Source organism: Brassica rapa, chromosome A08 (genome assembly GCF_000309985.2).
Source record: "Brassica rapa cultivar Chiifu-401-42 chromosome A08, CAAS_Brap_v3.01, whole genome shotgun sequence".
Lineage (NCBI taxonomy): Eukaryota > Viridiplantae > Streptophyta > Magnoliopsida > Brassicales > Brassicaceae > Brassica > Brassica rapa.
Genome location: NC_024802.2, coordinates 909663 through 930314, shown reverse-complemented (window position 1 = coordinate 930314; position 20652 = coordinate 909663). Strand labels below are relative to the sequence as shown.

The following is a 20652-nucleotide window of genomic DNA, read 5'->3' as shown; positions in this document are numbered from 1 at the left end:
TTTGACGAAAAAATAATTTGTTTTTGCTTACACTACTTTATGCAATAACGTACACGTTATAGCGTGGGTTTTACTGTACATGTGCGTTTTTTTAGTTATTGGTATTGTTTTATGTAATCACTTACGATTTTGTAATACTAGTCACAACTATTCAAATATATTCATCATAGTTTATTCATTTTGGACATTTTAATCAAAACTTATGAAGAGTTGCTGAACCAAATATAAAAAAATAAACAGTTCATCAGTATTTATCTAAAATATTTTAACTGAACCAAAATTTAATAAATACTGAATACCTAAAATAAAAATTGAATACTAAATCTTTTTATTATATTTAATTTAATTAAAAATAATAATTTATATTTTATGAGAAATTCTGTAAGATGACTATTTTTAGGTTTTTTCACCAAAAGAGCTTCTGAATAAGAAGATGACCAAAATAATTTTAATTAAAGAGTAAATAGATACGTATACTCTTAAGATTAACTAATCTAGATTTAGAATTTAAATTTGAGGGATGGAGTTTAGTATTTTAAAAAAATAAATAAATACATATTAAATATTTTATAATAAAAATTGTTTCAAAAAGCAATTTTGAAATTCAAAAATAAAATTTTAAAAATGCAAAAATTAGATTTTTTATTAAAAAAGTCGCATTTTAAAAATTACAATTCTAAACCAATAAAAAAATGCTGTCAAAAAAAAACAATAAAAAATAATTTTATTAATTATTTAAATAATTATTTATATTTATATATCTATAAAGAAACGGCAGAAAAGTCTTTTGTCTCTTTAATGTATATAAAATATAAATTTAAAGTAGTTATTATATTAATATATTATTTAGTTATATCATATATTAAACTCCACTATTATTTTATTAATTAAATAATTATTCAGTACCGCATATAAATATTGTCACCAATCAAACATAATTTCATATCTCTTTTTATTTAAAGCTGTAGCTGCACTACACCGCTCTTAATTTCCGTACAGATCGCACTTACACCGTACCACACTTTAATTTCATACCATTTTTAATATCAAATTCGCTGTCACCATCTTTTTGAAACAGAAGAAATATTATGTTTTGAAAATTTAAGCATGAGAAACGTGACAGAATTAAAGCTGGTCATTAGTATATTAATGCTCGGTCGTAATTTACCAAACCTAACGGCTAGCGATGTAAGAATCACAAAACACGTTTTCTTGGAATTTACCATATCTATGTTTTTTTTTTTGAAAACCGTTACCGTATCAATGTTTTGAGTTTTAGTATTCTTGCTCAACAAACAAATTTTAACCAAAAAATATATATATTTAAAACAAATTACTGCTGGTGAAACAAACGATAGACTATTTTGCAATTTTAAGTATAATACAAATAAATTTAAAATAATTCTAAAAGCACCGGAAATCGGCAAAGTGTTTGTCAACAACAGTCCAATCTTGTGTTTCAGTTTTTCAACTACTGGAACAAATATTTAGCGAACAAAAAATTTGTTCTTTTATAAAATATTAATAGTTCATATGGAAAAGCAGGGGTGACCGTTCGGGTACCCATTCGGGTCGGATATTTCGAATTTTCAGGTATAGAGGTATAGAACCCGTTCGAGTATTTCTGTACTTCGGGTCGGATTCGGGTATTTTTAAAAATATAATTTTCACTTAACTAAATTTTTTTTATTTTTAATAGATTAAATGGTTAATAGATTTGGACATAACATTTTGAAACTAAAAAAAAGACATTAATTTGATTATTGTTTTTAAATTTTGGATGTAACTTTTTGTTAATTCTTAAAATAAAAAGTTTGACATGCATTTTAAGGAAGTAGCAAATCATTTTCTCCGTAATTCTATGTATATCATATGAACTTAAAGTATGGACAGTATCAATATAAATATTTATATAAAATGAGAGATGTAAACTTGAAATATATGGTTAATTATACATATGTTCGGTTATCTTCGGATATTCATTCGGGTTCGGATATCCAATCTCTCCTAATTAAATACCCGTTCGGATATTTTACTACTTCGGTTCAGATTTTGGTTTAGGTTTTTCGGATCGGGTTCGGATGCGGTTTCAGATATCGGGTAAAGTGCCTACCCCTATGAAAAAGTATCATATGTTAAACGTAAAATCTAATCAAATGACGTTTATAACGAAATTAATATCCCATACACCGTAGGTTGGTGAAATTTCCAAAACCATTTTGTAAAAGAAAATATTAGATTTGAGTTAAGACTACGGCTTCGAATGTTACAAACCGCCCCGCCCCGTACCGCAGTTAACAGTAACAAAAATCTCTACACATACCATATATCTATACGTTTTTATAACTGTTAAAACTGCACCGCAGTTGAACCGCTTGTCCCGCACCGCTCAATCCGCAGTTACCATATTTAATTGAAATATAAATATGGATAACACACTGTATTTTTTATTTTATAAACAAACGACGGATAGTAAAAGTAGTAATTTCCGACAACAAAAAGGTCCATGTCGAGAGTGTCAGTTCCCACGTTTTAAGTGAGACATGAAAGGCAACCATTCACCAAACAGTATAGTTAATTTTTCCTCTTTTATATATTTCACACATTCTCCTTCGTCTTCCACTTCATCTCTCTCTCTCTCTCTCTCTCTCTCTCTCTCTCTCTCTCTCTCTCTCTCTCTCTCTTTTCATTTTTCTGTAAAGATTTGTAATTCCTGAGATAGAGAGAATGACTAAAATCTCTGTTGGATTGCAACTTGTGACAACAGATTCAAAAGAAAAACTAAGCAACATAGTGATCAAATCTTCACTTAGACCAAACCGATCCAATCCAAACATCGCGGAGCGCTGTTTCCTCAAAACATGTCACCTCTGTATGAAGCAGCTCCATCAAGACAAAGATATTTTCATGTACAGGTACATATTAATTTCTATAACTTATCAAGATTATGAATACCCATTTATAAGCTAAGGACTTTTTTCTTGAGTCTCAATTGTTTTTAAATGTTTTGGTGAAAACAGAGGAGACTTGGGATTTTGTAGCAGAGAGTGTAGAGAAAGTCAGATTTTGATCGATGAAAAGAAAGAGCTAGAGGCATCCACAAAGATGATGTCGGCAGCTTACAGACGCTGTAACTCCGGCGAGAACCGGACTTTGTTGAATGATCTACGGCGGCGACGCCAGCTATTTATAGTTCCTTAAATCGATTACATACTTCACTAATTAGTAATTATTGTTTTTGTTTGTTTGTTTTTTTTTTTTTTTTTTTTTTTTTTTGTAACATTTGTTTGTTTGTTCAAACAGTAGAACTGTTGCAGAGATGTAGTTTGCAAGAGATATGTTATATTACAAATGTAAATTACATGGTTTATATTGAATATATATATATTGATACTTTTTATTTGTTTATGGTAAGGATAACGAAATCTAAGCATGCACATTAGTCTCCAAGTTTGAATTATGTAATATGTATAGATTATTCGGTTTTGAAATCAATTTTAAAATATATATAATAAATTTAGTTTCTAAATTGTTAAAAATCTTATGAATTTTAGAACGAGTTTTAAAAGTTTTAATCGTTCTTTTAATTTTAAAAGTTTTAGCTGAAACCTATAATTTTATTGGACTGAGATCAAGAACTGGTTATTAAATTCTCTTTTTAACTATTGATACTCGAACTTGACATCTTTATCTTTATGACAGAAACCTTTATTAATAGATACAAAGTCTCATTTATTAGTAGAGACAACAACTCTGGATTAGTCATCCCTTATCTTGAGTGGGAAGAATTACTGATGGAACAAAACTTGAGCTTATAAGTGTAACCTTATCAATGAAGTTCTAAAAAATAGTATCCAAACCCATAAATAATAATAGTTTAAAACAAAACAAAAAGTTTTCATATTAAATTTATTTTGTTTTTGATGATCAACCATTTATACTATGACAAATGGCTATTTAGTTTCTAAAGGCGTTCTAACAAATTCTGTTTCAGAATCTACACTGACATTTTCTCTTCTTTTTTATTATTTTAGTATTTATAAATTTTAAGAAATGGAGAAACCCTTGTTGGACATGTTCTAAGATTGTTTGCAATTGAAATTGTTAGCGAGATGATCAATATTCTAAAGTATCATATCCTGATTATAACCAAACATGATTATGTAATATCATATTCAGATTGGATCTTGACATGGAAGATATGAACTGGATAAAATATACTTTTGAGTGGGGAAATCTTTAGAATGATTCTATTTGTTGTTTTGTGCACGGAGATATTTTATACATGGACATGAGCAAACTATGGTGTAAAGATATGAACAGCTGATTCAGTCACGTGTTGAATATGTACTCTTTTTTTTTTTGTCAACGAATATGTACTCTTTTTAATATCGTGCAATGCTATTTTTAATATTAAAATGAATTATTATTTCTTAACATTCATACAAAAAAAAATTATTATTTTACTTTTATTATATTTTCCCTCCTGCCTCCTCAATTCTGATCTCTTAAGTCAACTGGATTTGTTGGGCCCAATAAGTAATAAGGTGACTAAGGTCAACTGGTTTACGGTATCAGGCAAAGAATAGCAGATTTAGAGTATGCCCTTTTAAAATCGGCCCAATAACTTAAACTAAATGCAAATGTGGAACTCAGCCAGTTAACCCACTATATGAGCTATTCGACCCAATAAAGTTTTGTTTGCTTTTGTGCCTAAGAAAATTAAAGTTGTATGCAAGTTTGATGAATGAGAAGTTAGTATATTTGAAGTTTCGCTATTCAAAACTTCAAATTTGAAGTTTTGAAGAGTGAAACTCTATATTTGAAGTTTCACTATTCAAAACTTCAAATTTGAAGTTTCATATTTTTATTTGCATTTTGGTCCCTACAATCACGCATAATCTTTATGATTCATAAATATTTTCTCGTTTATTATTTTAATACTTAAAAAAAATTATATCTCATAAATATTTTAAATTTTTTTTACAGATTTTAAATTTTACACATAAAATTAAATAAAACTTTAAATAATATTTAAAATATTTTAAGCTAGATTTGGACAACAATAATATACAAAAAAAACTTAACAAAATTATTTTAAAAAATTACATGAAGACATAACTATTACACAAATTTAAATATTACAACAACACTAATAGTCAGGTAAGTTTGATCCGGAACCTTCAAAATTTTCAAATATTGTCCAAAATTTTTTATGTAGCTGAAGATGGTTGTTGTTGTTGCTTTTGATGTCTTTTTCATACAATTCTTTCTTGTTCATATCGAAAATATTCACGAGTATTAATATCATAGAAATTAGTCTTTTAGCAATATTTTATGTTTCTTTTTTACTTTCTTATTCCGATCTAATATATTTACAAGTATCAATATTACCCGATTTCAACAACTTTTAGCTCGTAATCTAGAAAGTAAAAATGAGGAGAACTATTTTTACTTCAAAATGCACTAATAAATCATATATGCATTACGAAAATCATTTTATGAAATAATATGATATTTTGTTTGAATTTTAATATTAATTAAGTTATTTTTATTTATTTTTTTTATATTTGAACATAATATTTTATTAATTAATATTATTGTAATATGTTTATATATGTGCTAGTTATTTATAAAAGTTTTATGAATTCAAATTAGTTATGACAAATATAAGGACCATATTATAAAATATGAATAGTTTTGAAGTTGAGTTTAGAGTTTTACTTTTGGAGAATAACACCTTTAAACTTCAAATATAGAGTTTTGGAAACTTCAAAATGGAGTTCCTTTTTGGAGATGCTCTTATCAATTGTTTTTTGCTGCAAAATAACCAAAAATAAATTATTAATAATTGAAATTAAAAAATTTCAAATTCTAAATTTGACATTTAAAATTTCATATTGCTTTAAAATGTTATACAATAAACAAAAAGACATTACAATTAAATCATAAATTAAAATATAAAAAAGGAACACATGGAGTCAAATTTTGAATATTCATGTTCTTAGATCGAGTATAATCGGTTCTTATTGGGTCAGGTCTATTTGGGTCGGAATTTTTTTGGGTCCTGGCCTATTTAGGTCGGTTCTTTTCAGTTCCAGTTCTTTCAGGTAAAAGAATTTTGGATTCAACTAGGTATTTGTAAATATTTGGATCGGTTATGGGTCGGGCATTTTTGGGCCAATTTTGTTTTTTTTGGGTCCGGGTAAAAGGTCCAAGACTAGTTACTCCAATTATTAAAATTTTAAATACTAAAACAAATAATTCCAACATAATTGTACAAGTAGTACTAATAATAATAATTGCACCATGAATGTCACCATCTCCTATTTTTTGTGAGATAACTTCCGTTAGAGCATCTCCAAAAGAAACTCTATAATTTCAAATATAGTGTTTTTTGCCCTCCAAAATGAAACTTTAAAACTTTACTACTCAAAACTCTAAATTTAAAGTTTCATCTTTTTATTTGCATCTTTGTCCTTATAATTAATTATACATCACATTTATGATTCTTAAGTATTTTCTCATTCATAGTTTTAATCTTTAAAACTTTTGTATATTTTAAATATTTCAAATTTATTTTTATTAATTAAAAATTTACATATAAAAGTTTTCTTTAAATCAAATAAGATTTATAATATTTTAAAAGTAGAATTAGACAACAAGAATATTACAAAAGAAACTTAATAATTTTTTTAAGAAGATATATACATGAAGACATAAATATTACATCAACACTAATAGTCTAGTAAATTTTCTCAGGAACTTCTAAAATATTTTCTAAACAAATTTTGTATAACCAAAAATGGAGCATTAATAAAATAATTTTATGTAATAATGTTGAATTTTTCTTGTAGTTTAATATTTAACTATGTATTTCTATTTATAATTTTATATTTTAGTGTAAGATTTTATTAATTATTATTACTATAATATTTTTATATATGTGCTAGTTATCTACAAAAGTTCTATGGATTAATTTTAATTATGACAAATATAAGGAGCATAGTGTAAAATACAAATAATTTTGAAGTTAAATTTGAAATTTTGCTTTTGGAAAAGAACACTCTGAAACTTCAAAAATAGAGTTTGCAAAACTCTATAATAGAGAGTCTTTTTGGAGATGTTCTGAGGAAGTTGTCTCAATCAGGAAGAAAAGACTCTAGCCTTACATTTTTTTTTGTTATACTAACTGATACGCTTGATCTGGAGCGGAGAGAATGCACCTAGTATTACAAAGTGGAATGATTACCATACCGTCTGACCTGAATTTGAAATGCATTCTGACTAATGCTCTGTTTCGATAAACAATATTAACCACTTGAGTTAAAGCCAAATCAAGACTTAAAAAATCAAATCCATAACCGATATGGGTACGTACCAAACTCCAAAAAATTACCACTAAGCTACCACCAGTTAGTTCTACCTCTTTGATTTGCCTGCCTTTCCGTTCTCATTTTGATCATAGTATATTTACATGAATGTATCTTCTTAATGATAAAATATCCAAAGTACTTATTTTTATCTATACGCATGCATGCAGTTGAACAATACAATATTCATATTTTTTAATATTCAGAAATAGGTGTGTATCAGTGTATATTCATACAGTATATACAGCTGGAAAACAATGAAAAGAGGGTCTCATCTGGTTCTTTGTAATAAAATGCGGGGGTGATGTATTACCTGTTATTAGAAAGTTTAAGTTTCTTGGTATTAGAAAGCTCTGTCTTTTTTGTGTAGGTTCGTAGGCGTGTGGCGTTTCCTGGTTGTTCTTCTTCCCAAATAAAGCTCAGCCTTCGTCTTCAGCGGTGTTCTAGACCATGGGTTTTGCGGTCTGACTTGACTGGTTGCAGATTGAGGTGTGTTGCAAGCTGTTCTTGGTGAGCTAAATCTTAAAGACCTGTTCATCGGGGAAGCCAAAATTACCGGACTCAAAATCTCGTATTAACTGTGGTTCTCTCTTTTGCGGCAAGCGTCAGGTCCGATTCTGCTGTGTCTCGGTTAGCTGTTGTCTCTAATGTCTGTCCTTGTGAGTCTTAGTATGAGTGTCTGTTTAGTTGCTTTCAATTACTCTGCTTCTAGTTTCCTCTGTCCTTCTGTAACAAATTTGAAAAATCGGTAATTAATCTTAACATTGTTACCAAAAAAAAAAGTTTAAGTTTCTTTTTTCTGAAACTATTTATTTATTTTTTCAACTAAAAATCACACAAAATTTGAAAATCTATTCAAATCCCACCGCATTTTAAATTGGTTTTAATAGTAAAAATGTGTTTTTAATAAAAGAGTAAGTCAATTCGTAACTAACTTGACAGAAAACAAATTTGTGGATCAGGAGGAGATTAATTTAAATGCATGTAAGTGTTGGTCATTGGTTATGAATCTAACGTAATGTTTACTATGATATGGATTGGGCTTGAAACTGAGACAATCACATGTATTGGAGTTCACATTGTTTACCTCTTCCAACAGCGCTATCTCGTGGGTGTTTTCGAAGCAGAGAATCATGGCAAGATTCTCAACGAAGCATTAGAGCATAGTATCACTCAGTTGTTAATTTTGCTGAAGAGCTTGGATGGATCCTGGGGGAAGCTAGTAAAGAGAGAGGGGGGGGGGGGGGGGGGGGGTACATGCACCCATAATATTTTGAAAAAATAGTGTGTTCCTCAGCTTAATTTTATATACACACATATATATTGTCATTGGTAACATGTTTTCTTGTGGAGATCTTAACAGTAACATGTTTTAAGACATTGCTTGACAATGTTAATGGAATTCATTCAGTCTTACACTTAGGCTCTGATCGGTAAGTGGTAACCATGCGGAATGGCAGAATCATGTCTTGGACGCGATTACACACATATTTTACCAATCACAAAAATGTTGCAGAAAGAAAAAAACATAAAAACGCAAGCTTGCATTTTTGCGGACAAATATATGACGAAAAGTTTTATTAAGTAGAAAAATGAGTTTAGTTGATTATTGACAAAATCAACACTTTCATATTATTAAATTATATAATAATATCATTTCAAATTTTTAAATAAATAGAAATATATTTTGTAATGGTAAATAGTTATGTTGTACATAAAAACATACTATAATTGTTGTATAATATTATAAGATGTCACTCTATTATTAAAAACATATTAAAAATAAGCTAAATATTTGTAGTAAAACTTAAAATTTTTAAATAGATTTTAGTTATTTTCAAAAAAATTAGTAATTAGTTTAATTATTGATATTTATTTTTTTCATTTAGTAAATTATTTTAATCAATCTAGTATATATTCTGCATTTCTGCAAATTTTAAAATTTTCTGCCGCTCAATTAATTTTTTTCACGATTTCGCGATTAAACGTGTTTACCAATCAGAGCCATTATAACTAGTTGATTTCATTTATTCGAGCTTCTATTACAACTACATATGCACCTAATATCACCCAATCTCTGATAATTACTTGACCTAATAAATATAGTTTGAGTAAGCGAATTATTAATGAAATTGAAAATTGAGCTTAAGAAATTAATAAATTGTAATGCGTCATCAACTACATATACACAAGAGTACAACGAATTGTTAAATTTTTTTGTTTGCCATAAGACGACAAAATGCTTGTCATAATAAACACATAAGCAACTTGCTCAAAAGCTTCAAGAAACGTACGTGTTCTGCACACGTATATTCGTAAATGTTCTTTAATGCTTTTACAAGTTTAGCCCTATGCATACAAGGCGAGGTCCTCGCGTGTAATAACTACCGTCGCAAGTCGTCGTTTAGCTTTCATATTTTTGTCAAAATAAATAGTTTACATGCCGGTATTAATTTATTTGTTTTATAGTTATATTAAGAGGAAATTACAAGTTTACCACTTTCATGGTACCACTTTTCATTTTTACCATTATTTTCAAAAATACTTTCTTCATTAAGTGGTAAAAGACTCTTATGCTCTTGTTATTTATATATAATAAATCATTATTTAAATAAAAAAAAATATTAATTTTTTTTTTAAAAAAATTAAAAATTAAAAAATTAAAAAAGCTACAAAAAATTAAAAAAAATTAAAAAAATAAAAAAATAAAAAAAAGTAAATTTTTTTAATGTTTTCGAATTATACTTTTTCAAATTCGAATTTTTTTATAAAAAAAAATTCAAATTTTTGATTTTTTTTCAAATTTCTTTTTGAAAAACGAAAATTATGTTTGAAACTATTTTTTTAAAAATTTTATATATTTTTAAGTATTTATATTTATTAGAATCATAAATATCACATTCCAAAAACCCTACCCCACCCCTCAACTCTAAATTCTAAACCCTAAATCTACATTAGTTAAACCTAAGGGTATAATTGTATTTTACCCTTCATTAAAAGTGACGGTAAAAGTGGTTAGTGTAAACATAAAAAGTGGTACTATGAATGTGGTATTTGTGGCAATTTCTCTTATATTAATACGTTTTTGTTAATTTCTATTTTCTTTCTTTATTATTCAGATACTAGATTGATTGTTTTTCCAAACCATCAACAAAAGTTTTTCTCTCTCTTTTCTCTACCTTTTCTCTAACAGTTTCTCAATCTAAGTTGCTTTTCCGGTGGCCGGTGGTCTTGTGCCGCCGGTTACCAATCATATTTGGTTTTGTTTTATGTAATATAGTTTCTTCGCTAGGCGATCTAATCTTCCGCGTAGTCGGATTCACTACTTCGCAAGGCGAGCTTTTGTTGTGCTTTTCAACTCAAAACAGAGCTTGGCTTTAAGTTCTTTTCTTTTGTCTCTGGATTTTGAGTTGATTAATAAAAGTTATGCTCTCCACTTGGTTCTAATTCTTATCCCGTTTGAATACTAGAGTAATTTCTTCTTTCATCGCTTACTCTGAATTCTAAATAGGAGAATCAGTCTTCGTTCTTTGGTTCAGTCAGTGATGGTGCTACACGAAGCATCTCTGAAGGTTAGAAGGATGAGTTTTAATGGAGATTTTGATTCACGTGTTGAAGAAGATTCAGATAAGCTGGCGCTTTGAAGCGGTCCTGCAAAAATCTTTCTTCTACTTGATTCAAGTTTTCTTGGACATAATTCCGGTGAATTAAGGTTTATTTGCTCTAAGGTTCGCGGCTTAAGGTGGAAAGCTTTCAAGTTTGGTATCGGAATTGGAATTTGTGACGGAGAGAAATAGACAGAAAGGCGATTCCAGAACCTTACGGCGGTGCTACTCACAGACGCGGCCAAGTTCGCCTCTTAATGCATGCGAGACGCGTGGCTAGGCGACGTGGCTTTGGAGATCCACTTGCTTACACGTTCGAAAGTTTCTGGAATTTCTTTTATTTGAACCGATAATTGTATAACTTAGTGGGTTTCTCTTTGTTGTAATTCTGATACCAAAATGTACTAATGCCCTTTGGGCTTAATCAATGAAACCCAAGTTGACAAAAAAAAAGATTGATTGTTTTTCCTAAAATAACTGCCGGGTTGTTGACTCCTAATAAGTGGAAACAACAAATATGTACGGTTTAAGGGCATCTTTATCCTTACTCTATTTTTTCTTTAAAATGGAATAAAAGTGAATATGGAGTAAGAAATGCTCCAATCCAACTTCATATCTTACTCCATAATGAAATTTACTCCATAAATGGAGTAATCTATTTTTTGTTTGTTCATCACTCCATTATGGAGTAGAAAATGGAGTAGGGTTAGAGTAATTTTACTCCATTTTCACTTTTACTCCATTTTGGAGAAAAAAATGGAGTTATACATTGGAGATACTCTAATACTACTAGTGTATATCAGAACTAAATATGGCGAAGAAAATTCTTATTTGTGTTTTAAATTGTACAAGAAGCAAACAGATGAACAAGATCTAGGTATGTTTAAAATAAAGTTTTATTACTTTGGAACATATTCATTTAATTAATTAAGGTAAGTTGGTAAAGTTAATTACTAGCTGGAGGCGACAAATAGTCAAACAAGGTACTTCAATGCCATCTCTTCTCATTTTTCAACTATCAGATTACTTTTTATTATAGTATTCAAGTATGAACAATCTAATGCTTAGATTCTTATTAAAATCAACAAATGTATTTTGATAGATTTTAGTACATACATATATTTTAACAGTATTATGTAAAATCATCTCACTTTTATCAGAAACACTCGACAGTATACTTAGAAAGTACCTTTAAATTAACCAAAAATACATTATTTTTTTTAATATTTGAAATCATAACATTAAAATAAATTGCTTGAAAGTTGAAAGATGGAATTTAGTTTAGCTATCTTCAAACCTACGTTAAAGTTTGACTTGACATGACTGAAATTTTAAAATGAATTAGACTATGTAAAATTCAACTAACGTTAGGTAAGAACAGCTTTATCCTCTTTACTACCAGCAGTCAAAAAGGACTAGATTTAATCTTATTTACTTAAGGGTAGCATCATAAATAGTACTTCAAACTTAGGGTATAACTGTAAAATAACAATTGTACTCTCTTCATCTCAAGCTAAAAAGGACGTTCTCTTCCATTATTTTTTTTCCGAAGAACAAAGCAAAGTGCTAAAGAGAGAGAGAGAGAAAACAAAAATTAAACCCGAAGAATCTTTTATTCTACATTTTCGCCTCTAAGATTCTGTTTCTGAACATTTACACCCTCACGCCATGTGTGGAGGAGCAATAATCTCCGATTTCATTCCGCCGCCGAGGTCTCGCCGCGTCACCAGCGAGTTTCTCTGGCCGGATCTGAAGAAGAGCTCGAAGAAACGCTCGAGTTTCTTCGATCTTGACGATGAGTTCGAGGCTGACTTCCAGGGCTTCAAGGATGATTCCTCTATCGATTGCGATGATGCGAAGCCGTTCGTTTTCGCCGGGGCTCGTAAACCCGCCGTCTCCGCCGCCACTGCCGGTAAATCCGCTTCCACCTTTACTTAAGAGTTATAAATTAACATTCGAGTTGATTAGTCATTAGCGATGTTTCTGAATGTTTATTCACATGCTATAGATTCGTATATGGTTTCTTGTTGGTGTGTATATATAAGATACCGTTATCATTCATAGTTTCAAGGTTCGGGTGAAGGTTTTTTTTTGGTTATCAGTTCCGGTTCGGTTGAGATACTTCGGTTTGCATATATTTTATACCTTCGTACCGGATCTATTTGGATATTGTTAGAGCTGGGTACGGATTAGGGGTTTTTGGTTCGGGTGAAGGTTTTTTTGGTTATCGGTTCAGGTTCGGTTGCGATACTTTGGTTTGCATATATTTTATACCACCGTACCGGATCTATTTGGATATTGTTATAGCTGGGTACGGGTTTAGGGGTTTTTCGTTCGGTTTTTCTCGGTTATCCGTTTGGATTTGGTTAATACTTCAGGTTCGGATATACTTGATATCATCTAACATGATAAATATATATGATGTTTTTATAGCTCGGATCTGATTCCGGTTTTTTGGTTCGTTTTTTTTTCCTAGGCCTGTTCTTGCTTATTCCATCCGTATACAAATATATGATGTTCTAGCTTTTTGTTTTGTATGCAAATGTATAATGTTTTAGGATATAATTAACGCAATTGTTTCTAAAACTAGAACATAAATTAGAAAGTAAAATTGTAAGTGGTGAAACTTTATTGATAAAACTAATGTTAAAAAAAAAAAAAAACTTTATTGATAAAACTAAAAATTAATACTCCAATTAAAAGAGTGTATTTATTGTTTTCTAATATGTGTGAGAAACCTTAAAAATTGTGTGATGTTTGGAGGTATATGAGGGTTGGGATGAAATTGATTTGAATATGCTCATGTAAGAACTATCTTTTGTTTCTTGTTATTTTTCCACCACCAGATTCAGTTATTGGCAAGAAAGTTGCTGACGGAGAAGGTGAGAGGTCTGCAAAGAGGAAGAGGAAGAGCCAGTACCGAGGGATAAGGCAACGTCCTTGGGGAAAATGGGCTGCTGAGATTCGTGATCCAAGGGAAGGTTCAAGAGTTTGGCTTGGAACTTTTAAAACAGCCGAGGAAGCTGCAAGAGCTTATGATGCTGCAGCTCGTAGAATCCGTGGTTCCAAAGCTAAGGTGAATTTCCCTGAGGAGAAGGAGAACCCACCTGCCAAGAAGGTGGCTCCAAACCCAAGTCCAGTTTTGGCTCAGAACTTGGACAACTCCTTTGACAACATGTGTTTCATGGAGGAGAAGCACCAAGTTAACAACAACAGCAATCAGTTTGGTGGTAATGGATATCATCAGTATTTCAGCTCAGACCAGGGTAGTAACTCATTCGGTTGTTCTGAGTTCGGTTGGAACGATCAAGCTCCTATAACTCCTGAGATCTCCTCTGCTTTTATCAACAACAACTCTGCTACATTCGCCGAGGAAGCTGATCCAGCTAAGCAGCTCAAGGTCATGGATTTTGAGACAACTTACAACAGCACTGAATGGGATTCTTCACTTGATTTCTTCAGTGGAGACGCTGTGGCGACTCAGGACAATGGTGCAAATCCTATGGAGCTATGGAGCATTGATGAGATCGATTCCATGATTGGAGGAGTCTTCTAAAGAGATCCATTGTCATTTAAAGAGTTTTAAAAACATTTTGAACTCTTTTCTTGTTGTCTTTTGTGTTTTGGTTTTGTTACTTTGTGCCCCTAAACATCTTCTTTAACATTGTCATAAGTTAATATGTTGAACCATTGTTCTGTTTTGTGATATGGAATGCTACTAAGGAACCGGTACGAATCGAACCGGTTAGAAAGCGGTGCGATTGCGTGTATACTATTTGACCGAAATGATTGCCTAGAAATATGAGCCACTTTTGTTATTTTTTTTAATACAATGAATCTAGAGGGAAAAGCCAAAAACGACGTCGGTAAAAGACAGAAGAATCTAAAGGTTGCACTTACTTTGCAAGTGGGTAACTGGTGAGTTTGTGTCTTTCTCGTGACACTTTTTTATGAGACGGGAAAAAAAAGAAAGTTGAATCACTCTTCTGGACATTTCTGCGTTTTCCGTCCTTTTCACCCATTTGTAATAAATACATCACATATACTACTTGTTTTAAGCGTAGTAGTATGGTGTATGTTTTGTATGTCACTCTTGCTTGATGTTTCAAGCTTTCAAATTAATCTACCAGATGACAAAAAAATCTACTTTTTAGTTTCCTTCAATTCAAATTTTCAATATAAATTATTTTGGATTTTTATAATATAGGTTACTTTTAAGTCTTATACAAAAACCAGTTAATTTAAGAGAAAAAAAATTGAATATGATTTGTGATTGAATATTCTTAAAGACAATAATAATTTTAAATAAAATATAAAAAATTTATAGGTGTATTTCTAACCAAAACAACTTATAAATTTAAACAAAATGAATTTACTAGTATACATAGTTTGTTGATTAAGCTGCAAAAAATATTAATTTTATAGATATATATATATATATACATATATATTTAGTTCCCATGACCGGAAATTTAACTAATTTGATTGTTTGCAAAAGCAATTTATGCAAAAGATAAATAGTTGATAAATCTCTTTTCTAACCATTCCAGTCAATATGTCACTATCAAACTCTAATTAATCAACAGTAAACACTATGGTGCATGAGTTATATAAAAAAGTATAAGACCTAACATTTTTTTTGTTTTTTACTATTCTGAATAAATAAGTTATCTTACGGTGATACAAACCATTTGGAGTTAAAAAAGACCGAAACATTTGACTTTCTTTATAAAGTCATTTTGTATAGAAGTGTGGAGACAAATTTTAATATAATATAACTTATGTACATAGTCTTGTCGACATGTCTATAAGTTAGACTAAAAAAGCAAATCATTTCGTCTATATAAACATACATACACAAGCACACACACACACGACTTAAGAAGTTTTGTGGTGAATGAGAAAGTCAACATTAATGGAGAAAGTCACACAAAGAACTATCTCCTCCTCCTCCTCCACCACCTTCTTTTTGTGCTTCTTTATCTTCTCTTCAAGCATTCTCTTTCTCGCCGGAAAATCAGCAGCAAAAGTTTCTTATGACGGTGACAATGATGATAACGTGACGGCTTTGTTCATCTTCGGGGACTCTTTCTTGGATGCAGGAAACAACAATTACATAAATACCACTACACTTGACCAAGCCAATTTTCCACCTTATGGTCAAACATTCTTTGGCCTCCCCACCGGGAGATTCTCCGACGGTCGTCTCATCTCCGATTTCATTGGTGAGATATACATATTCTCCCTCCATTTTAGTATGTAATATGTTTTAGAGAAAGTTAAGTGTTTCAAAATGTAATTTTTTTTTTTTTAATTAAAAATGTGACCAATTTTATTAAATTTTGAAATATTTTCAGTTTATATTTTAATGACAATATTTAGAAAAACGAATGTCTTAATTTTTGGGTTCTTACTCAAAACAAAGGGCACACTTTTAATAAAGAATGAGATTTATATATATTATAAAGTTACTATTATATTACCTCGTGGCCTATTTAAATGTATTATATTGACAAAAATGTATGTTAATGATAGCGGAATATGCGAAGTTGCCGTTAATTCCGCCGTTTTTGGAACCGGGAGATAGTCAAAAGAAGCTTTGCGGCGTCAACTTTGCATCTGCTGGAGCTGGTGCTCTTGTTGAAACGTTCCAAGGTTCGGTACGTATATTAGCTTTTCATCTTTATTTTATTTTGAAATTATTTGAAATTTTCAAATAGTTTTGAATTATACCTTTGCATTAAGTAGTTTTGTGTATATATATAATATATGTATATCTTCTATTTGTCGTGCGCACAAGGCACATGGAAGTTTGATATGATTGCTTGATCAAAAAATTTGATTGAAGTTATTTTTTTTTATATTATAGATTACAATAGTATAGTACTATTATATAAAATATTAGAATACTAATTAGATGGTTCCATATGGGTGCGCGTTTGAGTTTTGACCCGATAATTGTGGCTATATTAGTTGAACAATAGTCTTAAAATGGATTCTTTTGTCCCACCTACGATTTGTTTTGTAGTTTAACATGCTTTATTTAGCTATGTAATAAGGTTCCATTATTATATTATAAAATATGTATTATTCACTTACTTATTTGGGACAACTAAATTTTATAATCTAAGGTCGGTGAGATGTATTATTCAATGTCAATCAACGTAATGACCAATTCTTAATAATTATTGCAAGGTGATAAGTTTGAGAACACAATTGGATCACTATAAGAAAGTGGAGAGATTGTGGAGGATAAAGTTTGGTAAAGAAGAAAGCAAGAAGAGAATCTCAAGAGCTGTCTATTTGATAAGTATTGGGTCTAATGACTACTCAAGCCCTTTCTTGACCAATCAATCTCTCTCCGTTTCGATGTCTCAACATGTTGACATTGTCATTGGTAACTTGACTACATTCATCCATGTAAGTTCATCATCATCATCATTATTATCATATAAATCGAAGACTGGTTCATTTGCATTCATTTGATATGGTTTTGTAATAGGAAATATACAAGATTGGAGGACGGAAGTTCGGGTTCTTGAATGTGCCGGATTTGGGTTGTTTTCCGGCTTTACGGATACTAAAACAGAAGAACGATTCTTGCTTGAGAGATGCTTCAATACTGGCAAGCATACATAACAAAGCTCTTTCAAATCTCTTGTTTAAGATGCAAAGACAAGTCAAGGGCTTCAAGTTCTCTCTCTTTGACATGAACAAAAGTCTTAAACTCAGAATGGATCATCCTTCTAAATTTGGTAACTGTGTTCTCTGTGAATTTTGTGGGGCTTTTTAATTTTGGGGTGGTAGTGAATATTCATTAAATGGCCCTTAAAAAACATGGCTTCGTATGTTTTTTTTTGACTGAACATATGCCTTCATATGTTTTGAATGAAAGGTTTTAAAGAAGGGGAAGAAGCATGTTGTGGGACAGGGAAGTGGAGAGGAGTATTCAGCTGTGGAGGGAAGAGAATTGTGAAGGAATACAAATTATGTGAGAATCCTGATGATTATATTTTTTGGGATTCACTTCATCTCACCCAAAATACTTACAAACAATTTGCAAATCTCATTTGGAATGGTGGGCACATGTCAGATTCTCTAGTGGTTGGCCCATACAATGTCAACAGATTATTTCAGATTTCTTGATGTGAATGTATGTTAATATACATGGATATGCTTTGTTCTTTTGTTGGTAACCTTTTTTTGTTCATCACTGGTTCAAGAAATTCAAAGTACTTTACTTTGGTGGTGGGGTTTTCTCCTTTCCCCAGTTCATCTTTTACAGTTTACTAACAATACTCTTTTTATTTCAGTAAATCTTACATTACATTTTAAATTTAAACTAGATTTTGACCCGTGCAACCGCACGGGTGTTTGTTTTCACTTTTCTATACATAAATTATTGTTTTAGAACATAAGTGGTATATATTTTTAATGTTAATCATATACTTAAATATTTATATAACTATTTCAAATACAATAATTTTATAATTTACATGTTATAATTAATTAATTGTTTAAACCTTATGTACTTGCCACTTCTTATTATATATTTATCTTATTGTATTTGCATTTAGTTATTAAGCAAATTAATATATTCATGAGAAAATATATTAAAAAAATATTTTGTATTTAATTTATGCTAAATTCTGACACGTATTTCAAAACTGGATTTATTTTTTACCAATATTTTTATGCTTATTCATTTTAGATAATTTATTATTGTATCTATAAAAGTGTAAGATATGTTAATTTTTATACATGTATTATATAGTTTGTTAATTTTAAGTCGTTCTATCATCATATTATATTTTAAATAAATAGTTTATATTTATGAAAATAAAATTTATAAATTTATCAATTGAATATAAATTTATCATATTTATTTTAGTCTAATAATTATATTTTAACATGATCATGACTATAAAAGTAGATAAAATAGGATATAATTTATTTATTTTTATTTCTAAACGATAACTTAAAATACATTAAGTTATTGTTTAAATATTACACAGATTTATTAGAATTTTTAAAATATAATATATAAATATATATTATATTTAAAATGAAAATATATTATGATTAAAGTAGTTACAAATATTTTATATTATTAACTTTAAAGAAATACATGTTAATTTTTATACATGTATTATATAGTTTGATAATGTTAACCCATCTTACCAACATATTAGATTTTATTTTTGAACATAAATATTTTATAATTACGAAAGTAAAATATATAAATATATTAATTTAATACAATTTTATTATATTTAGCTCAATATAATAATTTTAATTTAATATAATTGATTAAGATTATATAATAACTAAAATATTATAGATTTTTTTATTTTTCATTTTATATAACTGAATATATTAATGTATAATAATATTTTAAACTAATTTCGAAATTAGTGAAAATATTTAAGTATAATTTCAAAAATGAAGATCTTGTAAAAATCTTTTTAAACAGATTTGTTAGAATTTTAAAATAAATAAATTTATATTTAAAATGAAAAGATATCAAAAGATACTATGATTAAAATATTTTAAAAATTATATTTATTATTAGTCTGAATTAAAATATAGTATGAATTTCTATGAATAGGTCCATTAGGTCCATTTTTTTAAAAATCACACATGAATCAAGGTTGTGACTTCTGTTTTAATATATAAGATACGCTTTCTTTCATTTCCATAAATTTTACACTACATTTAAATTATTTTATTTATGGAATTATTTATTCTACTTTTAACGTGAATGGATTATAAGTTTTACTAGTATGAATTATAAATCTACCAAATAGTAATTATAAAACTGTTTTCTAAATTAGTAGTTGACTGTATTTTATAATTTAATTAGAAGTATGTAATTTTTTAATTTATTTCAAAGTTTTTCTTTTTAGTTTTAGGTATGTTTTTGGACTTTTTCTGAATTTATTTGATAGGAAATTTTGTACATATATCAAAATGTCATTTGATAAATTTTAGTTTACATAATAATTAATAATTTTTAAAACATGTTTTATACAGGGGTGGTCCTGAGCACAGCGAATTGAAACATCGGCATAGGGCCTCCAAATTTTTTTAAAACTTTTACGTAGAAAAAGGTCCCCGAATTTGTAATAATTATTTTTTCGAAAATCCTTATTAAATTGTTTTAGTCTCCCAATATCTCAGAGACGCCCCTGGTTTTATATAATAAAATAGCCAAAACCCAAAACCTGAAATAATAGTAGAAAAGAAAACTGATAAACACCGACACTTGAGATTAGATGATGAGACGCTACCTCAGACACATAAACAAGTGAAGGGCCGAATCTTTCTTGATGTTGTAGTCGCTAGTGTACGGCCGTCTTTGAGAATCCAGCCATAATACAAGATTAAATATCTGTGTTTCCGAGTTGGTATGATTATTTGGTTGTCCGCCGAGTCGTTGAGAATCCAGCCATAATTCAAGATTAAATGCCAAGGCTGTTATTGGATGGAGCAGACGTACCCATAACTTATGGATACGTCTGTTCCATCCAATATGTAATTATTGTAGTAACCATTAATCTTAGAGTTAGATAGTCTGTTGTTTATCAAATTATCTGATCTATTGTGATACATGCTCAAGTATCTCTAGTGTCTACCAATAAACTCTATTAAGTAAATAGCTAAAATATTTATCT

General features: G+C 29.4%; 3 protein-coding genes across 4 annotated transcripts; all 3 read left to right on the top strand.

The window, feature by feature from the left end:
* Positions 1-1900: 1900 nt before the first annotated feature.
* Positions 1901-4921, top strand: LOC103832648 (FCS-Like Zinc finger 17-like). Of its 2 annotated transcripts, none has more exons than XM_033278003.1 (3): positions 1901-2915; positions 3021-3240; positions 3287-3406. In XM_033278003.1, exons 1-2 carry the CDS (start codon positions 2728-2730, stop codon positions 3199-3201), a joined length of 369 nt encoding a protein of 122 aa, XP_033133894.1. In that variant the 5' UTR covers positions 1901-2727; the 3' UTR covers positions 3202-3240; positions 3287-3406. The 2 variants fall into 2 exon arrangements, with proteins under 2 accessions (XP_033133894.1, XP_009106956.1); XM_009108708.3 differs by having other exon boundaries at positions 1902-2915; positions 3021-3238; positions 3284-4921.
* A 7590-nt stretch (positions 4922-12511) lies between these two features.
* Positions 12512-14686, top strand: LOC103832647 (ethylene-responsive transcription factor RAP2-12). The gene is made up of 2 exons (XM_009108706.3): positions 12512-12890; positions 13825-14686. The coding sequence occupies exons 1-2, from the start codon at positions 12647-12649 to the stop codon at positions 14532-14534; spliced, it is 954 nt and encodes a 317-aa protein (XP_009106954.1). The 5' UTR covers positions 12512-12646; the 3' UTR covers positions 14535-14686.
* A 236-nt stretch (positions 14687-14922) lies between these two features.
* LOC103832646 (GDSL esterase/lipase 5) lies at positions 14923-18251 on the top strand. Its single transcript, XM_009108705.3, has 5 exons — positions 14923-16203; positions 16514-16638; positions 17174-17398; positions 17481-17733; positions 17874-18251. Exons 1-5 carry the CDS (start codon positions 15876-15878, stop codon positions 18122-18124), a joined length of 1182 nt encoding a protein of 393 aa, XP_009106953.1. The 5' UTR covers positions 14923-15875; the 3' UTR covers positions 18125-18251.
* The last annotated feature ends 2401 nt before the right edge of the window (positions 18252-20652 follow it).